This window comes from Phoca vitulina, unplaced genomic scaffold (assembly GCF_004348235.1).
Source record: "Phoca vitulina isolate PV1807 unplaced genomic scaffold, GSC_HSeal_1.0 scaffold3, whole genome shotgun sequence".
Taxonomy (NCBI): Eukaryota; Metazoa; Chordata; class Mammalia; order Carnivora; family Phocidae; genus Phoca; species Phoca vitulina.
The window spans coordinates 6,995,430-7,018,641 of record NW_022589706.1 but is presented as its reverse complement, the minus strand read 5'-3'; the positions used below and the strand labels follow the sequence as shown (position 1 = coordinate 7,018,641).

The 23,212-nt window shown below is 35.8% G+C and overlaps 1 protein-coding gene across 1 annotated transcript in view; it reads left to right on the top strand.

Moving 5' to 3' along the window:
• The window catches only part of FBXL5 (F-box and leucine rich repeat protein 5), a 44,751-nt gene that overhangs the window by 6,876 nt on the left and 14,663 nt on the right, over positions 1 to 23,212 (top strand). The window contains exons 2-9 of the mRNA XM_032400001.1: positions 2,599 to 2,814; positions 5,494 to 5,589; positions 7,132 to 7,318; positions 10,035 to 10,217; positions 12,475 to 12,600; positions 16,341 to 16,489; positions 17,074 to 17,156; positions 18,279 to 19,004. Of these exons, the coding sequence (XP_032255892.1) occupies positions 2,599 to 2,814; positions 5,494 to 5,589; positions 7,132 to 7,318; positions 10,035 to 10,217; positions 12,475 to 12,600; positions 16,341 to 16,489; positions 17,074 to 17,156; positions 18,279 to 19,004 (1,766 nt within the window). The remainder of the gene's footprint in view (positions 1 to 2,598; positions 2,815 to 5,493; positions 5,590 to 7,131; positions 7,319 to 10,034; positions 10,218 to 12,474; positions 12,601 to 16,340; positions 16,490 to 17,073; positions 17,157 to 18,278; positions 19,005 to 23,212) is intronic.

Here is a 23,212-nt window from a genome sequence, read left to right as displayed (position 1 = left end):
AAAATTGTATAGCTGATACCATGTTTTCTTTAGATTTATCTCTTCTTTCTACTAAGACTTATTTTTAATTAAAAATTTAATTAAATAAAATTTAATTTTATTTAATATAAATAAAATGACCCATAATAGTATTTGCTGAGATGAGCCACTAGTAAATTTTATTGTGGTCTTGTGTAGCATTTCTTAGGATAAAATCTACAACATTGGTTTAACCAGATCTGTTCTGCCTGTTGTTTTTGTCTGGCTCAGGAGCTAAGAATGATTTTTACATTTTTAAATAGTTGGAGAAAATCAAAAGAATAATATTTTATGATATGTGAAAATTATATGAAATTCACATTTCTTTGTCCATAAATAAGGTTTTTTTTTTTTTTTTTTAAGATTTTATTTATTTATTTGAGAGAGAGAATGAGAGAGAGCATGAGAGGGGGGAGGGTCAGAGGGAGAAGCAGACTCCCTGCCGAGCAGGGAGCCCGATGCGGGACTCGATCCTGTGACTCCAGGATCATGACCTGAGCCGAAGGCAGTTGCTTAACCAACTGAGCCACCCAGGCGCCCCATAAATAAGGTTTTATTGGAACATAGTCATACTCATTCATAGACTGCTTTTATGCTACAGCAGCTAAATTAAATAGTTGCTCCAGACAGTATGCCCTGTAGAACTTAAAATATTTGCTATCAGGCCCTTTACAGAAAAAGTTGCCAACCTCTGTTCTCAATAATTTACTTACTTACCCTGGCTGCTGTTTCTTGTGTTACTTCCCTTCACTAGAGTGTAAGCTCCATAAAGGCAGCGACTTTGTTTTGCTCACTGATGTATCTATCCCGAGTACCAGAAGCAGCCCAGCTCATAATAGCTGCTCATTAAATATTTGAATAAACAATGCATGAATTTATAAAAACGAATGATTAATTTTCAAAATGGTGAGAGCTAATATTTATTAAGCACCAATTCATTTTAATTTCACAGCAACCATGTAAATAAAGCACAGATGTTGTTGTTATTCTCATTTAGCACCAAGAAGAAAAACTAAGGCATTGGAGGAGAAAAGTAACTTACCCAGGGTTACACAGCTAAGTAAATGATAGAACTGGGATTTGATCCTAGAGACTCTGGTCCCGATTCCTGTAAATGACTCTTAATACCTAATCCATAGTGTGTTTTCCATAAGATACTTAGTTAATTCTGCTCTGTATAGTGGAATAGTTCTGCTTTAGGAGTCCACCATCTTTTCTGATGCTTTGTCCTAAGCCTGCTACTCCTGCTGAGAACAGACAATTAAGACAGCTTAGAATCTACTGCATTTTAAGGAATACTGGATCAGACTTGACAAACCAAGTCTAGAAGTGTGGTGTTAGTAGCTTCTTCCCCTCCATTTACGGTCTGTGTTTTTAATCAGATTTTCCCTCTTAAAATGAATTTTGAAACTTGAGTTGATATAATAGAAAGTAGATTTAATATGGCAATGGAGGTAATGGAGGATTTGAATATTATTTTGAGCTTTGATTTGAATCAAGTTTCTTGATAAGATATATGCATTTAAACATGAGAATTTAATTGCCATTAAATGTAAAAAATTAAAATTACATCTGAATAGTCATTTTCTTTGGTTGAATAGAATTAAAGAAAATGACCGTATATATATTTCTTTGTATTCATTGATTTGTAGCTTTCCTTCAAGTCCTTTCACTTTCTCATGTGCTGATGTACTAGGTTTCCATGTTGTACTATTACAATGCCTCTACCTCAGAAAAGTACATGAGTTCTTAAATAAGCTGCTGTTTATCCCATTTTTCTTAAGGAAAAAACCCCAAAACCAGTCCCCCTGAAATCATCTAGTAATATTCTTCTAATAACTCAATATTTTATAATTATTTCTGGAACAGATCAGACTCATCTTGATATTAAAGTTTAAACAAACTATAATAGAGTATTTTTTTTTTTAAGATTTTATTTATTTGACAGAGAGAGACAACAGCGAGAGAGGGAACAAAAGCCCGGGGAGTGGGAGAGGGAGAAGTAGGCTTCCCGCCGAGCAGGGAGCCCGATGCGATCCCAGGACCCTGGGATGATGACCTGAGCTGAAGGCAAATGCTTAACAGACTGAGCCACCCAGGCGCCCCTAATGGAGTATTTTTTAATTTTTACATTGTAAAAGTAGTATAATAGCATAAAGAACATTTGAACAAAGATAAAAACACCTACAACGTTATCCTAACACAACTATTTTAAAATTTCATACAACTTTATAGAGTATCTGTATTTTTAGTATGTATATAGAGTAACAGAATTTTAGGTTTGGAGGGAGTCGGTCTAATCCCTTTTATTTAAAGAAATTATGTGATGTGTTGGTGCATGCATCATTTAACTGTATCATCAAGCCCTTCAGAATGCAAACCAGTATCTTTCTGACCTAGTGTACTTTTTATTATACCATTATAATTTGTTAATTTATGAATTTCCCATATTTGTACTTGAACCAAGTGTAAGGGAGGTATTCTGCTATGTACAAAACTAAATAGGAATGCATTTGAATATTTTTTATTGGTGCATATTTACATATATTTATTATGCCTTTCTTTTTAAATTTTTTTCAGCTTTCTAAAACAAACTTTTCCAACAACAATGATTTCCGTGCTCTTCTGCAGTCTCTGTATGCTACTTTTAAGGAGTTCAAAATGCATGAGCAAATCGAAAACGAATACATTATTGGTTTGCTTCAACAACGCAGCCAGACCATTTATAATGTACATTCTGACAATAAACTCTCTGAGATGCTTAGCCTCTTTGAAAAGGGACTGAAGAATGTTAAGGTGAGTTACAAAAATGGGTATTTATCACAATTTGTGTCATTTGCTGGTATGTCAGCAAAAAGTGTGAGCATTTTATAGTAAATGATGTTATGTTATAGAAAAAATATTCTGATACTTGTTAAAGGCAGTAAGGAAGACTTTATTTGGGGGATTACTACATTGAGGTTTTGCAGTAGGGGTGAGAGATCGGACTCTCAACTTTGAATATATCAAGGATAGCTGAGGATTTATAGCCAAGGAGCAGAGTGGGGGTCAGGAAAATTACTAAGAGGAAACATCAAGGCTAGGGAGAATCTTGCTAGACTGACTCAAGAGGGTTTTTGCTGAAGGCAGACCAGGGTGATAAGATATTGAGAGTGGATAGATACTGAGGATGATCAGATGCCAAGGGTAGAGGGATTTTTGCTAAACTGACTCAGAATGACTTTAGCTAAAACTGGACTAGGTGGGCCAAGGACAGAGCTCACGGTTGAGGCCTAGTTGAGAAGAGTGCTCAGAGGAGCCTGTCTCAGGTTGATGAGAATCTTTGTGAGTTACTTTTTCATTACCGTATATAAAATTTTATAGTGAATGCTCCTCCCCAAATTAAAGTTGTTTTTGTAAGTTGAAATTTTAATTACCATAAAATTTTTACTTTCTGGTAATATTTACTCAACTCCTGAAAGAAAGCTATAATAAATGCAATTATTGGTGACTAAAGTGACTAAAGGTGAGATTGAGTGAATACTTTTATTTTATAAATTCTGTTTATTTAAAAATTGAATGTTAGCTGTAATGTTTACTATCTTTCCTTTTTCCATATTTTAGAGTGCAGGGATCGTTAAACAGGACAATTTTTAATTGTATAACATAAAATTAGCCATATTTGAGTGTAGTTTAGGATAATGATATGGAAAGATTTTCCTTTTAATTATATTTACATATTGTTAGAAATTTGAAATTTGATCTTCCTTTACAGTCTCCCTTCTGGCTTGGTGAGACACGGATGTAAGTTGCAACTGTGTCAAACCACCACACACCTTTCACTTACGGATTTGTGTTCTAGAAAGACTTACAGCAAGGAGGAGGATGGGCTGAAGGGAAAGAAAAGACTGAAGCAGGAAGACTGTTCTCAAAAATACTGAAATAGTGTCTGGAAGAAGACACAGTAACTCCTTGGTGGAGAAGTGGGCAGTTGGGTGAGGGTAGGGTACTGGGTAGTGATGGAAGGGAGATTTACTTTTTATTGAATACTTCTTTGTACTCTTTCAGTTTTATATCATGTTCATGTGTTCCTATTCAATAAAATGATTAAGATCTGAACTAAAGTAGTAGCCAGTGGAGATAGAGGGAAGGGGACAGACTTGAGAATTATATAGGACATAAAATTGATAGCATGTAGGGTGTGCATATAAAGGAAAAAGGAAAACAGAAAGAGAAAGGAAATAAGAATGAGAATTGAGCCTAAATTTCTAGGGAATATAGAAAAGGCTTGGGGAATAAAAAGATCCATTTTGGACATGTTGAGTTTGAACTGCTTGTGCAGTCCAGGTGGGCATTTATTAATAGGAGGAGGTGTAGATGGGCTTCAGGGTCAGAAGAGTAATTTGATTTGGAAAAGCAAATTTGATCATTCTTAGCATGTGAAGTGGAAATGGAAGCCACTTGGGATGCTTAGGGAAAATGTGTAAAATCTTCAGAGAATAGGACATTGGATGGAATATTGAGAAGAGTTGAATAAATTAGTACAAAAAGGAGGAGACTACAGAAGACTCAGCAGGGATAAAATATTCCTATATTTTAAAAGTTTCATTATTTTGTAAAATTCCACGTTTTAAGTTGAGAGGGCTGATGTAGAAGTGATAGCTGTTACAGGGAGGAGATGGCATCTTAGTTCATGTGAGAAAACCTTTTAGCTATTGTCCAGAATTAGACTGATTTACTTCAGGATGTCATGAGCCCCTTATCTTTGGAAGTATGTTGATACCTGGCCTTTTGAAGTAGACATGGTCTTCTGTCAGCGTAACGTAACAGACGTTGTGGATTGTGTAGTGGAGGGTACATTGGATGAGTATGAAGGGACTCTGGTGATCGAGTCCACTAGGCTCTTGAGGACTGCTCAGACATAGATTAAGAAAACTGAAACAGAGAGATTATATAAATGTATACATTAGAAATCAATAGAAGTTTTGAGCAAATACTTGCTATTTTTAGACTTTTTATGACATTTTGAAGTATGAGATCACATTACTGAAAGAAATCAAGGTTCCTTTGCAAGATATTTTAAGGACATCTTTTATGCTTCAAAAAATACAGAGACCACTTTGCTGTTTGTCAGTCTGTTTTTTTCCTGAGGTTTTATGTTGTATTTTTTATTTTTTTTTTTTTAAGATTTTATTTATTTATTTGAGACAGAGAGAATGAGAGAGAGAGCACATGAGAGGGGGGAGGGTCAGAGGGAGAAGCAGGCTCCTTGCTGAGCCCGGAGCCCGATGCGGGACTCGATCCAGGGACTCCAGGATCATGACCTGAGCCGAAGGCAGTCGCTTAACCAACTGAGCCACCCAGGCGCCCCTAAATACTCTTTTTTTTTTAAGATTTTATTTATTTATGTTGTATTTTAAACTTACTTCCTATGATCAGTATAATATAAATAAGGAAGCAAAACTTATAGGATATAATTTTTTTTTACGTTTCTAGAATGAATGTGAGCAGTTAAATTATGCAAAACAGCTAAAAGAGAGATTGGAGGCTTTTACAAGAGATTTTCTTCCTCACATGAAAGAGGAAGAGGAGGTAAGCATAATTTTTTCTCCCTTGTGATTTTGATCTATAAAATTTTTAAGATGTTGTTTTGCCTTTCATTCTTCAAAATAATGCATAGGAAGATAAGCCTCTGGTTCATTTTAGGAAAGGAAGAAAACCCCAAGAAAACATAAATTTTGTTACCTCAGAGAGGTTGTCACTGAATCAATGATTTAATTCATTTGCTCAACGAATATTTATCTTATTATTATGTAGATGGCACTGTATTGAATGTTAATAGCTTTTTATGTTACCTTAATGTCTTCTTAGAACCTTTAGAGGATTCTTGAAACTTTTTATTTATTTATTTATTTATTTATTTTAATTTTTAATCTTTTTTTTTTTTAAAGATTTTATTTATTTGAGAGAGAGAGAGAATGAGAGAGTCAGAGGGAGAAGCAGGGAGCCTGATGCGGGACTCGATCCCGGGACTCCAGGATCATGACCTGAGCCGAAGGCAGTCACTTAACCAGCTGAGCCACCCAGGCGCCCCTCTTGAAACTTTTTAACGTTTTGTGTGTTTTCATGCTAAGCTTAAAGAATTTTTAGTGTTCTTTTTTTTTTTGGTAGGGGATTTTGGTAATCAAATGGTAGTGTTAAACTTACCAATTTTATTCCTAGTACACATGTATTAGGATATCACTGAGTGGATGAGCAAAAGATTTTCCCATTCTCTTCTTTCTCTAAAAGTGGGGTGAATATTAGGATTAGGGTAAGGAATAGAAGAATTATTTTATGAGGAACTGGATTCTTGTTTAGTTGTTAATCAGTTACTATGATGATTATCACCTATGGCTTCACCTTATAATCAGATCTGTATTTAAAAAAACAAAACCAAACCCCACATTTCAGCTCTTTCCAAACTGATTAAATCAGAGATACTGGCCTAGATATATTTTAAAGGTCCCCAAGTCATTGTAATATGAAACCAGTATTGAAGCCACTGAGTTACTCGAGTAGTGTTTCTTAACCTGTGATGCACATCAAAATTATCTGTGGAACCAAAAAAAAAAAAAACTGTGGCTTCATTTCTTAAAGATTCTAATTCTATAAATTGGAGGTTGGGACTAAGCATCTGTTTCAAAGAAGAAATGTAGATAGTTCAAGGTCTCAGTAGAGCTCTGAGTTTTAGGGTTCTTAGTACACTGGGTACCTTTCTACCTTTCTTATATGATTTAGAGGTCCTACTGAGGTAGAGTTCAGTTGCTGGAGTAGCAAAAGGCAGTTAACTGACGTAAATGTCTAACCATATGAGACTGCTTAAGAGTGTTTGACAGCTTTGCACAGGAAAACCTTCTGCTTCTGATGCTTTTTAGTTACTTGGGATTTATTAGCCAGAGAAGCCATAGAAAGAAGGGTCTTTTTGGTGATATTTTTCTCTACACTTTTTTGGATAAGCTGACTTGGTGGCAACAACCAAAATTTTTCTCTCTTGGAAATACGGGGTCATAATACTACAATTGAGCCATTAATTAAAAGGTGTAGGGTAAACAAAACTAGTTAAGCATCTTTCCTTATGAATGTTTCATTTAGGTTTTTCAGCCAATGTTAATGGAATATTTTACCTATGAAGAGCTTAAGGATATTAAGAAGAAAGTGATTGCACAACACTGCTCTCAGAAGGACACCGCGGAACTCCTTAGAGGTCTTAGCCTGTGGAATCAAGCTGAGGAGCGACAGAAGTTTTTTAAATATTGTGTGGATGAAAAGTCAGATAAAGGTGAGATTCATATGTTTAGATAGTGAGTGATTAAGTTCTGAAGCCATTTGCATCTTGTTGATAAGAACTTTAGATTTTGTTTGAAGACTAATTTAAGCCATTTCTTTTCTTTTTTTTTTTTTTTTTAAGATTTATTTATTTATTTATTTGACAGAGAGACACAGCGAGAGAAGGAACACAAGCAGGGGGAGTGGGAGAGGGAGAAGCAGGCTTCCCGCCGAGCAGGGAGCCCGATGCGGGGCTCGATCCCAGGACCCTGGGATCATGACCCGAGCCGAAGGAGACGCTTAACGACTGAGCCACCCAGGCACCCCGCCATTTATTTTCTTTTTTCTTTTTCTTTTTTTTTTAATTTATTTGACAGAGCGACAGCCAGAGAGGGAACACAAGCTGGGGGAGTGGAAGAGGGAGAAGCAGGCTTCCCGCAGAGCAGGGAGCCCGATGCGGGGCTCGATCCCAGGACCTTGGGATCATGACCTGAGCCGAAGGCACACGCTTAACGACTGAGCCACCCAGGCGCCCCTAAGCCATTTATTTTCAAGTGTACATTTAATTGAAGACAGTAATTTCTTTTTTTTTTTTTTTTTTTAAGATTTTTTTTTTTTTTGAGAGAAAAAAGGGGGGGGGGGGGGCGGGGGGGGGGGGGGGGGGGAAGAGAGAGAGAGAGAAGCAGACTCCCCGCTGATCAGGAAGCCTGATGTGGGGCTCAATCCCAGGCCCCTGAGCTGAAGGCTGACGCTTAAGCAACTGAGCCACCCAGGCGCCCCGAAGACAGTGGTTTCTAAAAATTTGGTGTGATTTATGATAATTTAACATCCCATATGCAATGTAGTGTTGGGCCACGTGCAGTATAGTGTTTCTTAAAGGAACTTATGTAGTAATAATAATAATTATTATTATTTTGGTCAATTAGAATTATTGAACGCTATCATACACAGAGCACTTTTGCAGTATCATCCAGCTTTCCTTTTTTTTCCCCTCCCATCATCCAGCTTTCTGAGCTCCATTGACCATAGTGACTGATTTTATCTTTCCTTGTTTTTTCCATCAGTCTTTAAAATCAGTTATGCTTATAGCTTTATTTCCATCCTTTTCCATGTGTCATTCTCTTAGCTTATATCCAGTAATACACGGGAGCAAGTATGAGAGGCATTGTTTTTCTATGTACAGTTACTTTGAGAAAACAAATGAGAAATGCAAATAAAGTATGCTTGCCTTTTTTCTTCATAGACTACTTCCTCATATTTATTATTGATCTTTGATAGCTTTGCCTTTTAAAACATCATTAAAGAAAATTGGCATCCTCAGGCTAGTAAAAATTTCTTTTCTGCTTCTAGATGGGCAGTATCAGTGACATTCCTCTTAAAATAGCTTAAAATTCTTTGAAATTGGTCCTTTTCTCTTCATTTAACAAAGTAGGTGAGATGCATGTTGAAACAAAAATGTTTTTATAGGTGAACCTATAATTAAACCCATAAAGCTTGTGTGCTCACTCTGAAATGCAGCTTGTGCCTTAGACACCAAGCCAAGACCTGTTGTGTCTAGTTTAATTGTAATTATAACATGGGATTTAAAAGCATCACACTTACTACATTTAGTTTTCCCACTCCTTCAAAGCAAATTATAGCTGTATTATGATTAAATATTTGCCATTTGAAAAGGGTTAGGTTAAAGTAATTTGATCATAGCATTTCTGTATTTAAGTTGCTTTGTGAGGGCAAATCAGATATACAGTGTACCTCAAATTCTTTGCAGTCCTTATTGATGAATATCTTGTAGTTTGTAGTCTGTATTGTAGCACTTCATTTGCATTTTTTTGAAAATTGCTAATGAAGTAATTCATTATAGGAAATTGGACATTTAATGACTGGTTTTTTTTTTTTTTTTTTTAAGATTTTATTTATTTGACAGAGAGACACAGTAAGAGAGGGAACACAAGCAAGGGGAATGGGAGAGGGAGAAGCAGGCTTCCGCTGAGCAGGGAGCCTGATGCAGGGCTCAGTCCCAGGACCCTGGGATCATGACCTGAGCCGAAGGCAGACGCTTAATGACTGAGCCACCCAGGCGTCCCTCAATGACTGTTTTTTAAAACAGTTGCTGACAAAAGATTGCTGATAAATGTACACCAACATTAGAAATGTTTACATGGTCTCAACTGGCTCACAAATAGTAGTAGGTTTGGCCACCTGTGGTTACAGAAGTTAGATTTCACAGACCTCTTATACCAAATGTGAAAATCAGAGAGGGAACACAAGGAAAATATTGACAGGAGTCCTAATACATGAATGGAACGTGTTGTGAGATTTGTGTGTGTCATTAAAAATGCCTTGGAGATGTCATAATCTGGCCGACTCTACACTTGAAGCTGTATAACCTGCTGGGTTCCTTTTTCAAATGATGCTTCTTATGCTACAAAGTGAGTATTGTTTTTTCTGTGACGCCTTTGTAAGAGGAAGTCAATTCTGTGTTCATTATTGTAGCTCCCACTGATGAAGTATGATTTGGGCCATGATAGTTTAACCCTACGGGTTCTTAACAAGTTGAACATCCCCATGTTACCACTAATCCATGTTCTTTCCTTTTCACATCTTGAAAGCAGGAAGGAGTGGACTTTAGGCACTGGATTTTATTTATAGAAATGTGATTGTAATTTCTTACTGCATTTGTTCTTACAGCCTTTAATGTTAAAGTTTTTCTTTTTTTTTTTTTATTTCAGAAGCGGAAGTGTCAGAACAATCCACAGGTATAACCCATCTTCCTCCTGAGGTAATGCTGTCAATTTTCAGTTATCTTAATCCTCAAGAATTGTGTCGATGCAGTCAAGTAAGCACTAAATGGTCTCAGCTCGCAAAAACTGGATCGCTTTGGAAACATCTTTACCCTGTTCATTGGGCTAGAGGTAGGTAAATGAGACTTTTAGTTTGTTTTAAAAATTACTTCAATCTATTTTTTAAAATGATTACTTGTAGACATTAATAAGCAGGGTCAGGGAGGGAAATTCTGAGAGGTCAACCAAAAAGTAGATTTCACAGTCAGATGATGTGTTTTTTGTAAACACTTTTGAAAAACTAGCAATGCTGAAGTATTCGTGGGTGATTTATGTGATGTGTGCAATTTCTTTTAAGATAATTAAGAAAAAAATAGGGAAGGGAATGCAAAATAATTGGCAAAATGTTGATAATTGTTGAAGATAAGTGATGAGGTCATGGGTATTCATTATGCTACTTATTAAATGCTACTTCTACTTTTGCCTATATTTGGAGTTAAAATGAAATTAATAGGTTGTCAGAACAGCTTTAAATAATTAGATTATTTAAAAATATAGAATAAATTCTATAAAATTTAAAGATGGGGCACCATTATGGCTGCCTTGGTAGTGGCTCAAAATAACTGAACCTGTTTTGTCTTTAGCATTTTTTTTGTGATTGGTAATGCCTCATTCTAAATCACAATTTCATATTTATTTCATTGTGGTAAGTTACTTTTACATGTAAACTAAGAAAATTTCCTTTTCATGAGCATATAGTGCAGTCATGGAGTAAAAGCAAGTAATATGGCATATGTTTTTCTATATGAAACTGAATTAAAAGTTTCTTCTAAGTGACTGTTTTAACTTCACATTTAAATGTTTTTGTTTTCTATAATTTGTCACTTAGACATGGAGATACATATTTCTCACATAATTAAATTATAAATTGAATTTAAAAAATTAATTTTTATGTTAATATATAGCACCCTTAAAATAGCTGTTGTTAGATATTTATTTTTTGAGCAAAGCTATTTGAAGTATTGGGTAGACTTATTAAATGATTAGAATTATTACTTTATGTAGAATAAATTTTCCTATTTAGTAAAATGAAACATTGAGAAGGCAAATATGGATATATTTAATACTTTTTTGTTTAGCTATATTTTTAATTATTAGTAACTAATTAATAGGGATTAATACATAATTAGGTACTATTTGATGTAAAGATCAAATGTAAAAATGCTGTACAAGACCTCTGTGACCTTAACCAGATCTTGGAGTCAGACGCGCTACCGTTGCGCCACGAGGTCGGCCAACCTTAACCAGATCTTAACTGTGCTTCTCTTTTTTGTTTTTTATATGTTTAAACAAAAAGTTTTAATAAAAATCTTTTTTTTTAAATTTATTTATGGTGTTTGTTTCCTTTTTTTTAAAATTTTTTTTAATTTTTTTAAATGTTTTATTTATTCATGAGAGTCAGAGAGAGAGAGAGGCAGAGGGAGAAGCAGGCTTCCCGCTGAGCAGGGAGCCCGATGCGGGACTCGATCCCAGGACCCTGGGACCATGACCTGAGCCGAAGGCAGACGCTTAACCGTCTGAGCCACCCAGGCGCCCCTATGGTGCTTGTTTCTGGTGACTCTCAGTCAGAATTTATTTTACCACCATCCAGGGAACATTTTGAAATGTCTGTGAAGACATTTTTGTTTGTCCCATTTTGGGGGATTTTACAAGCCTCCAGTGAGTAGAGGCCAGGGTTGCTGCTAAACACTTTACTTCAGTGCACAGTACAGCTCCCCACAGCAAAGAATTACCCAGCCCGGAATGTCAGTACTGTTAAGATTGAGAAATTGTAATTTAGATGTAATACTAAGAGTTCAATAAATTAATTCCGCATTGTCTCTCACTTCACAATTGTGTAATTTAATTGCAGTATATTCTCCAGGATCTTTAAATTTATGATTTAGCTTTACCTTAATCTTTCCCCTTTGACTATGTTCCTACCTATTGCTGAATTGCCGACTATTCACTACTGAGCAGAAAGTCTTTGCTTACTTTTGTTTATTAGCTATCATCATTTGGAGGGTATTGCTGGTGCCAGTGTGAAGCCACAGTAGGGGAAAAAGGTTAAGTTCTTTTCAATGATTTCTAAAATTGCATGTAAGACTGTTGATAATTACTTTTCATAATTCTTTTTTGTATGTCTGAAATTCCTTTGCATATTAAGTGTAATTTTTAAACCATAATTGAACATTTCTAACAATTGCTGGCCCATTGCTTAGAGCTCAAGTATTTTCTGTGTGCAGAGATTTTTATTGTAAAGAGGTAATTTTTTTTTTTTTTTTTTTTTTTTTGGTAATGGTAGCCAGTCTAATCTTATTTTGTTCCTCTTTATTTATTTGTTGAGTAGGTGACTGGTATAGTGGTCCAGCAACTGAACTTGATACTGAACCTGATGAGGAATGGGTGAAAAACAGAAAAGATGAAAGTCGTGCTTTTCAGGAGTGGGATGAAGATGCTGATATAGATGAATCTGGTAAGCTGTGTTTGGAATTAAAATTAGTACATGGTTCTTTAGTAATTAATACTATATTTAACAGTTAAGTGCTTATAAATTATTAGGTGTTAAGATTACAATTCTAAAGAAATTGGAGTTTATAAGCCTGCTACTTTGTAAAACATTTTTTTTTTTAAAGATTTATTTATTTATTTGACAGAGAGATACACAGCGAGAGAGGGAACACAAGCAGGGGGAGTGGGAGAGGGAGAAGCAGGCTTCCCGCAGAGCAGGGAGCCCGATGCGGGGCTCCATCCCAGGACCCTGGGATCATGACCTGAGCCGAAGGCAGACGCTTAACAACTGAGCCACCCAGGCACCCCAACTTTGTAAAATTTGAAAGAATAATAAACAAATTTAAAATTTATTCTGTTTAAGTGTATATAGGGTTATTTCCCATCTGTTTTTATATTTAAATGCTTAAATCAAAAAATAATGTTTGTTCTCCTTATTGAAGTAATGTACATTCATTATAGCACTTTGCGGTTTACAGTGTGTTTTTTAGGACCATTTTATTTGATCAGTTCAGCAATATTTACTGAGTCATCGTGGCCCAGAGGAAGGAGCACGAAGCTGTTGAATCTGTTTATTCATTTGTAAACAGTCACAGCACTTGCCTCACAGTGTTGTTGTGGAATCAAGAAGTAATGTATATATGAAAATTCTCTGTAAATGACGAGGGATTATAATAACTAGTGTAGCTGTTCTGTAAGCACTGTGGGAGAATTGAAGGGTGACTAAGACTTTATCCCAACCCTTAAAGAACTCATATGGGAGAGAATTTAGAATAGGTAATTCTTTTTTTTTTTTAAGATTTTATTTATTTATTTGACAAAGAGAGACACAGCGAGAGAGGGAACACAAGCAGGGGGAGTGGGAGAGGGAGAGGCAGGTTTCCCGCTGAGCAGGGAGCCCGATGCGGGGCTTGATACCAGGACCCTGGGATCCTGACCTGAGCTGAAGGCAGATGCTTAATGTCTGAGCCACCCAGGCGCCCCTAGAATAGTTAATTGTTAATTCAAGGTATATAATAAAAAATGCCACAATAGAGGTGCAGAAAGACACTATTTGGGAGTGTGGAGGAGGGAGATACAACTGTTCTAGGAAATAATTACTAAAAGATGGTGAAATCATGAAAAAAAAAACCCAACAGATAAGATATTCTAATACCTGGTAAAACTGAAACTATAGGGAATTTTTGTTTATAACTTGCCCACTTAAAAAATACTAAGCTGGCGGCGCCTTGATGGTACAGTTGGCTGAGCTTCTGACTCTTGGTTTCTGCTCAGGTGGTGATCTCAGGGTTGTGGGATCCAGCCCTGTGTCAGGCTCCGTGCTCGGTGGGGAGTCTGCTTGAGTTTCTCTCCCTCTCCCCGCACCTCAAAATAAATAAATAAATCTTAAAAAATAGTAAGCTGGTTTGGCAAAAGAACTAAACACGTGGAAAAAGAGTATAAATATAAAGATTATTATTTCAGTACAACTTCTGTGAAATGAAGTCACCGCATTGTGTTACAGTTTTGAACATTTAGAGGATGCTACATAAGGAAAAGGTCTGTTCCAGCTAGATTTGGTGATATGCTTACCCTGTGGCAAGAACTTTCTTGGGCATGAGGTTAATAGTGAAGGAAATAGGAAAAAAAAAATCCTTGGCCTTAAAATTTGGAGAGGGGAGGGGCGCCTGGGTGGCTCATTCAGTTAAGCATCTGCCTTTGGCACAGGTCATGATCTCAGGGTCCTGGGATCAAGCCCCACATTGGGCTCCTTGCTCAGCCAGGAATCTGCTTCTTCCTCACTTGTCTCCCTCTGCCCCTCCACCTGCTTTTTAACTCCCTCTCTCTCCCTCTCTCTCAAATAAATAAAACCTAAAAAAAAAAAAATTTTTTTTTTGGAGAGGGGAGATAAACAAACCCAGGCAAAATATATATGCTGTATTGGATAGTGTCAGGTGCCACGGAGAAAAATGAAGTGCCAGGAAGAGAGGAAAGAAATTAAAATTTTAAGTAGGGTGATTAGTTAAGGTCCTCTGAGAAATCTGAGTAAAACCCATGTGAGTTTTAAAAGTCTTTACCAAACAGCGTATTTGTGTCAACGCTTGAGGATAGCCAAAGAATGCTTATCAATAAGATTCACATTGAAGGTAAAGGTTAAGGCTGTAATGATTGAGCCTTGTTAAGGTAATATATGTGTTCAGCTGTTTGGTGTATCTAAGACTAAACTTTGGATCTACAAACTGTGTTTCATGTTAGTGCTTTTTTAGTTTAGTTGTCTTTACTAGTCTTGCAGGAAGATACTGTTCTTCGTAGGATGTTTAATTTCTTTTTTGTTTCTTTTTAAGGATTTCACAGTAAATAATACAGATTTAGATAGAGAGGACCACAGAAACAAAAGAATTATTTGGGAATAAAATTATAGTAGAATAAATAGGGTTTGCTAAAAGTCATTTTTATCTCTGCACTTTACACATATGTCTGACTAAACAAGAAATTTAAAGATTTTATTTATTTATTCATAAGAGACAGAGAGAGGCAGAGTGAGAAGCAGGCTCCCTACTGAGCTGGGAGCCCGATGCGGGACTCGATCCCAGGACCCTGAGATCATGACCCGAACCGAAGGTAGATGTTTAACCATCTGAGCCACCCAGGCACCCTAAACAAGAAATTTAGGTAAATCTGTAAATATGGAACCATTAGTCACAAATTCAGAACTTTTCTTTTCATATTTCATTTCTTAGCCACACTCAGTTTTATTTTAAATGAGACTGTCTTAAAAATGATACTTTCTTAATTTATTCTGTTAAACTATTTTATATTTAGAGACATTCAGATTAGGTCTTTAGGTAAACATAATAATAATAGTGTCCTGAGAAAGGTGATACAATTATTAATTCATTCTTTTTAGTGTAGTTGGTGTATTTTTTTCCCTTATATCAAATTGGAGTTTGTAGTGTTTTTGTTGTGTTGGTGGTTAACAGGGTGGCATCCTATTATAAACATCTAAGCTCTACAGAAGTTATTAAGCAAAAATCAAAAGCCATGCTTCTTAAAAATTCTAAGTACTTTTGTTTGATTCGTTATGACCAGGCTCAATTGTTTTAAATCCCTTTTAGCTCTGTGTACCTTTTATTTTTCTAAAATAACAAATGATACTTTTTATCATTGTCATTTTTCTTTTAACATCCTGTATTTTCTTGAAGAGCTTCTACTATTCTTTTAAATATTCAGTTTTTTTTCCAAAACTTTTTCAAGTTCCTGAAACTGGAGTTATTTTTCTCTCTCTGCTATACTTCCTAATCACCTTCAACCTTGAAGCAAGTGAAAAAAAATCTTCCCTTCATTCTCATTAAAAAGTTTTTTTTTCCTTTTGTCTCTTTTTAGTTGATGTCAGACATGTTGAATATTAAGTTCTGGTGAGTGAGACCTTGTCCATTGAAGTTGCTTTGCATACATAAGGGAGTTTAAGAATAGCATAAAGTATTAAAAAAAAAGAGAAAGAGAGAGGGAAAAGGCGGCGCCTGACTCTTGATCATAGCTTGGGTCTTGATTTCAGGGTCATGTGTTCAAGCCCTGCGTTGGGCTCCACACTGGACATGGAGCCTACTTTAAAAAAAAAAAAAGAATAGCAAAAAGTATTTTATATTTAATGACTTGGTGATTCCTTGAGTAGCCTAGTTATAATTAGTGGTATCAAATTCTTAGATTTTTGAATTCATTTTACAGAAGAGTCTGCAGAGGAATCGATTGCTATCAGCATTGCACAAATGGAAAAACGTTTACTTCATGGCTTAATTCATAACATTCTGCCATATGTTGGAACTTCAGTAAAAACTATAGTATTAGCATACAGCTCTGCAGTTTCCAGCAAAATGGTATGTATAAATTAGCACTAGTTTGGGTATTAAGAAAAAGTAGCAGTGATCTAAATTTGTTTTACTTATTCCTGAATTTAATGAAGGGAAAAAAAAAAAAAAGCTGTTTACCCATGAGAGTGTCTTCCCAAGGGCAGGCATGCACTGCTAACTTTTCATGTTATTTAATTTCAGTTTTCATAGTAATTTTGGTATATAGGTACTGTCTACACATTATAGAAAAGGAAACAGACTAGGAGACAAACAATTTATTCAGTTTCACAGATACTAAGTTAAGTGATGAAACCCAGTTTTTTATGATTCCTTATATGTAAGGCTTGGTAAAACAGGCAAGTGAGATTAAATAACTGTTTTACAAGTCTGTCTTGTAATGTCCTACATTAGAATCTCCTTGGGTATTCCTTAAAAATGTAAATTTCCTGGGTCTAATCTCATGGTTATTAAAATAGATTCTCCAGAGTTTGAGTCCAGAATATAGTAAAACAGAATTGAAGTGATGTTTACATGCCCAAAAGCTTGAGAACCACTGGCTTATGTTATTTACTAAAAGTTGTATCTTTCTTAATCCACCCTCCCCACCTTAGGTTAGGCAGATTTTAGAACTTTGTCCTAACTTGGAGCATCTGGATCTGACCCAGACTGACATTTCAGATTCTGCATTTGACAGGTTAGTTATTTTTGAGTATTTCAGTATTATAATTTATTTCTACCTATGAATTAGTAGAATTGTTCTGTAGTTCGTTTCCATAATTACAGTTTAATTGTATTATTTTTTTTACTTTCAGATCTCAGTCATGTATGACTATAACTTGATAGTACCCTCCAGTTCTTTGCTTCTTTGTCCATAGGGTCCAGCTGATCCAGAAATTCCATTTGCATCATCCTGTCATCTTTATAATCCTGTTACTGTGTCTAGACCTTTGAGCCTTGCTGGGCAGTCAGCGTAGATTGGCACTATATGTTTTTTGTTTTTTTTTTTTAAAGATTTTATTTATTTATTTGACAGAGAGACACAGTGAGAGAGGGAACACAAGCAGGGGGAGTGGGAGAGAGAGAAGCAGGCTTCCCGCGGAGCAGGGAGCCTGATGCGGGGCTCGATCCCAGGACCCTGGGATCATGACCTGAGCCGAAGGCAGACGCTTAACGACTGAGCCACCCAGGCGCCCCTGGCACTATATGTTTTTAAGAAGTTTCCAATTTCATCTGGGCTCCAAATGCCATTTGGCAAAGCTTTCTCTTACATTCTTCATATTCTGGAACTTTAACACTTTCCTCAAGCTACAATTTTCACAGGTTTTATTTCCTTAGATGCCATCACTTTCCTTCTTATTCTACCTCACCCTTCTCTTTCCCACCCTAGCATTTATATCAGCATCTCTCTTCCTGTTTCAGAGGGAGAGGTGTACCTTTCTCTGGCTATGGCCAATTCTCTCCCAGTTCCTAGACTTTGTTTCTTCTGGATCTTCCTCCTTTAATCATTAGTTATTCTTTCTTTGGTGTTTGTACAGCCTTTCCTCCTGGTTACTTTTTGGAATAATAAGTGAAGTCTCTCCCTTCTATACCTTTCTCCTCTCCTACCCTTCTGTTAGGTTAGCAATACTCTTAGACCCTAATTACTCTTACTGTCTTTTCCTATCCCTAGCATCTAAAATGATGCCTCACAGTAGATATTCAGTAAATATTTGATTATATTAGATTTTAAATCTTCTAGTTTCTATCTACTCACAGTCAAATGCTTTTGAAGATTTTAACAATATCCACTGATAGTCTTATTATTTCTTAATTATAGTTGGTCTTGGCTTGGTTGCTGCCAGAGTCTTCGGCATCTTGATCTGTCTGGATGTGAAAAAATCACAGATGTGGCTCTAGAGAAGATCTCTAGAGCCCTTGGAATTCTGACATCTCATCAGAGTGGCCTTTTAAAAACTTCTACGAGCAAAATTACTTCGACTACATGGAAGAATAAAGACATTACCATGCAGTCCACCAAGCCGTATGCTTGTTTGCACGATTTAACTAACAAAGGTATTGGAGAAGAAATGGATAATGAACACCCCTGGACTAAGCCTGTTTCTTCTGACAGTTTCACTTCTCCATATGTGTGGATGTTAGATGCTGAAGATTTGGCTGATATTGAAGATGCTGTAGAATGGAGACATAGAAATGTTGAAAGTCTTTGTGTCATGGAAACAGCATCCAACTTTAGTTGTTCCTCCGCTGGTTGTTACAGTAAAGATATTGTTGGACTAAGGACTAGTGTCTGTTGGCAACAGCATTGTGCTTCTCCAGCCTTTGCATATTGTGGTCATTCGTTTTGTTGTACAGGAACAGCTCTAAGAACTATGTCAGCACTCCCAGAGTCTTCTGCATTGTGTAAAAAAGCATCAAGGACTAGATTGCTTAGAGGAAAAGACTTAATTTACTCTGGGAGTGAAAAATCTGATCAAGAGACTGGACGTGTACTTCTCTTTCTCAGTCTGTCTGGATGTTATCAAATCACAGACCATGGTCTCAGGTAAGTAATCAGTTGCAGAATATTAAGAAATGGACATGCTTACATTCTCAAATGGAATATGAAAATTTCAGTCTAAGTCATTCCTTTTAGCTGATTTGTTTAACCGAAAGAGTTAACCAGAATCTGTCCTAGTTCAAAGCATTAGAACAATATAACTTGAGCTCGAAGTTTCATTTCAGTCCATGTAAATTCTTTGTGATATACAGAACATTAAGAGTTTATTTTGTTTTTTTTTTAAAGAATTTTTGTTTATTTTTCAGAGAGAGAGAGTGCGTGTGCGCGCATAAGATGGGGAAGGGCAGAGGGAGAAGCAGACTCCCTGCTGAGCAGGGAGCCCAATGCGGGGCTCGATCCCAGGACCCTGGGATCCTGACCTGAGCCGGAGGCAAACACTTAACCAATTGAGCCACCCAGGCGCCTAGAACATTGAGTTTAATCAATACTTAGCAAATGCCTCCAAATTTTCTAAGGTGCTTTAGTGGGTGAAAAGATAAATGAGATGATAGTTTTTCCCTCAAGGGCTTGTAACAGAGAAGAAAATAATGTATACCATATTCTGTTGCTGTGTATTAGTTTTGTACACTCTGTAAGGGATATCGAATAAAGATTCTGTGGGGATCAAAGGAGAGAGAGAGAGACCCTTCATTCAATTGTAGTAAATGATCAGGAAATTTAATGAGGAAGGGTGCCTGTCTGGGTCAGTCAACAGAGCATCTGACTCTTGATCTCAGGGTTGTGAGTTCAAGCCCCACATTGGACATGGAGGGGGAGCGCCTACTTAAAAAAAAAAAAAAAGGAAAAAATTAAGAAATGACACTGAATTGAATCTTGAGGAAAAACGAAGGATTTTGATAGGTGGCAGTTGGAGCAGACATTCATTCCAAGCAGTGGGGAATACTTGAGCACACAGTACATGCAGTAGTAAAGCGCTGTTGTAGTTGCTTTTATTGTTATTTTGTTGTACGGCTGTTCTCAGCATTAATAATGTGCAATAATTATTTCATTATCTTTGATAGGAACTTTTGGAAATTGTTTATGTGTTTTCTCTTACCCTGTAATAGACTTGAATTTTATTAAGGTTCTTTAATAATGGGGTGCTAGACATGTTAAACAATGAAATTTCATCCAACATAAAGCCTAATATTCTTCTTTTCTCAGAGATATGATCTTTAGCAGATTAAGTTGGACTCAATAGGGAACGTCTAGAGACTTGGTATCCAGTTTGGTTGTAGTAAAGGATACGTACTGGGCGATAGTTGGATATAAGTTTATAAAAGTAGGTTGGTGATATATAAGTGGAAGGCAGAAAAGCAGAAAAATAGTATTTTTTGAGTAGCTTTCTGTATTCTTTAAGGAGCGAGGTCCTTAAAAAATACGTATTTCAAATGTACCCATATGTACCCATATGGTTTAATAATTTACAAAAATTTAAAATTACAAAATGTTGTTTTCAGTTAAACTTCTATAAATAAAATCCGATTTTAAATTTATAGGAAAGTTAGCAGAAAAAGGGATCTTTGTAAAGGTTTTTGAAAAGAAAATAATTCTATACTAATTTATTGGCATTAATACTAGAATTTGGCCTACTAAAGGGGTGCAGAATTACATTTATTTCATCATTTAGGATTTTCTTTAACTTAAATGAGTCATGGTTTTATATTGGGGATTTTTGGAAACTGTAGAATGTCTGTAGAAGTAATTTAGTGCCATTATATAGCCTTAAGTTTTTACAAAAAGCACTGTTGAGTTGTATTGGAATTGAATAGCCAGAGTTTAGAGTTTTTGGTCTTTGAGCATGAGCTACTTGTACTGCCTTTTTAAGTTATAAAGAGACTACATGTGAGAAGTTCTGTATTTTACTTTCTGTTTTTTTTTGTCATTAAAATCTTTAGTAGATTAAATTGATCTCTTTCTTCTTAGAGCAAGGAAGGGTGGAGGTGAAACACTCATTAGCCCAGAGAGGTATCTCTTCTCAGCAGCTAGATTCTAGTTCATGTTTTATAGGACCCACTTGGAGCTCTGTTAGGTTATGTGTTCTTATGGAAAATGTTGGAGAAAATACCATGGTTCACTCACTTTGGGGCCAGACAGACTTGGTGTAGGTTGATACTGTTTTCTTTTCTACATAACTGTCTTTGTCTAAAATACTTAACCTGAGCCTTATATAAAATGAATAGATGACACATAGTAGGTTTTCAATAAGTAGTAGCAGCTGTGTAATGATGTTAGGTATCTTTGACATGAATGAGCCTTTGGAAATTGACTACATATTTATATTGTGAGAAGACAGTATATAATACACATAACATACAAAATATGTGTTAATTGACTGTTTATGTTATGGGTAAGGCTTCTAGTCAGTAGTAGGCTACTAGTAGTTAAGGGTTTGGGAGTCAGAAGTTACACTCAGATTTTCTCTTGCATGAGGTGGGGATTGTTGATGTGCTTACCTCCGAGTTGTTCAAGGGTCAACTGTAGATTTGAGTATTACCAGACTTCTTTAATAATCGGATGTCAGATATGTTATAATGAAGAATTTATCTAGCACAAAACCTAATACTTCCCTGCCATTATAAAAGATGCTTAATATGAGATTATTGCAAAAATCTTTCAGAAGTCGTGTACAAGAATGTTTTCCCCTGAGGTAACTGCTGTTACTATGGTTTGGCTGCTGTGCATCATTCCCTTAATTTTCTTTTTGTTCAAACTAAGGTGCATAGATTGTAGTTAAAGCAATAGAAAGTAAAAGACAACCATATTCTCATTCCTTTTTAAACTTTTTTATTATATTTTTATATTATATTCCTGATATGGTTTAAGTTGTTTTTGAATGTAAATTGGTTTTAAAGTAAAAGGAATCTTTGGTTCAGTTTAAAACCTAATAATTCATTTTCCAATACCATTATCTTTTCCATTACCACTATACGTTATTAAAACTTATTTGTGGCTCCATTCAGTTGCATTTTTTCTTTTTCTTTTTATTCAGTTTTATTTTAAGTAATCTCTACACCCAATGTGAGACTCAAACTCACAACCCTGAGATCAAGACTTGCATGCTCTTCTGACTGAGCCAGCCAGGCGCCCCTCAGTTGCGCTTTCTTTTTTTTTTAATTTTTAATTTTTTTAAGTTTAAAAATTTTTTTTTACTTTTAATGTAGTTGTGGTGGTTTTTTTTGGGAGGGGGTACAAAAAGGTGATTTTATTAAAGTACGGGGACAGGACCCATGAGCAGAAAAAGCTGCTGCCACTTTTATTGTTTCTTAAGTAGGCTCCATACCCATCCTGAAGTCCAATGTGTAGGGCCCAAACTCAGTACCCTGAGATTCAAGACCTGAGCTGAAGTCGAGTCAGGCACTCAACCAACTGAGCCACCCACGTGCCCCCAGTTGCATTTTCAACATGACCAGTTTTATTGTTCAAAGAATGAAATAACACAAGCTTTTGTAACATTTCAGAGCTGCAGTGATATCTGAGCAAGTGGCAGTTTTCCTGTTTTCTTAGTTTTGTTGGGATATTTTTAAATAAGCCAGAATTTATTAAAAATTCTGTATAATTAAAAATCGATTTCAAAGGGAGTCAGAATTTTGATTAATATAATTAAGAGGTATCTTCTATTTGCTTTTAGTGAAAAAGGATTTAGAAACTTCTTAGTAAGGTTTGGAAAATGCTAGGAGGGGGGCATATTTCATCTAAAAGCAGAATTATAGAGGGGACGCGTTGAGGGGTTGGGGGAATGGGTGATGGACATTAAGGAGGGCACATGATATAATGAGCACTGGGTATTATATAAGACTGATGAATTACTGAACTCTATATCTGAAACTAATAATACATTATATGTTAATTAATTGAATTTAAATAAATTCAAAAAGCACAGAATTATAGGGCTTTATTTGAATACAAGTTTCCATCCCCACTTCCCTCCAAGGCAGGAAGTGAATTCCTAAGTGAAATTTGAAAAAAAGCATGAAAGTGATTTTTAGTTGTTATTTCACAGTATGATTTTGGCACTTACTAATTTTGATATTAACCTTAGAAATAACTAAGTAAAAAATTTACTGCTATTGGCAATGGAAATAAGTTACATTTCTGCCTTATGGTTTTGCAACTAACTAGTGGTGAAGAGTTTGTATATGAGATATCCTTGAAATAAACACTTGAGTTTGAATTTTTTTTATTTTTTTATTTGTTTATTTTTTTTTAAAGAT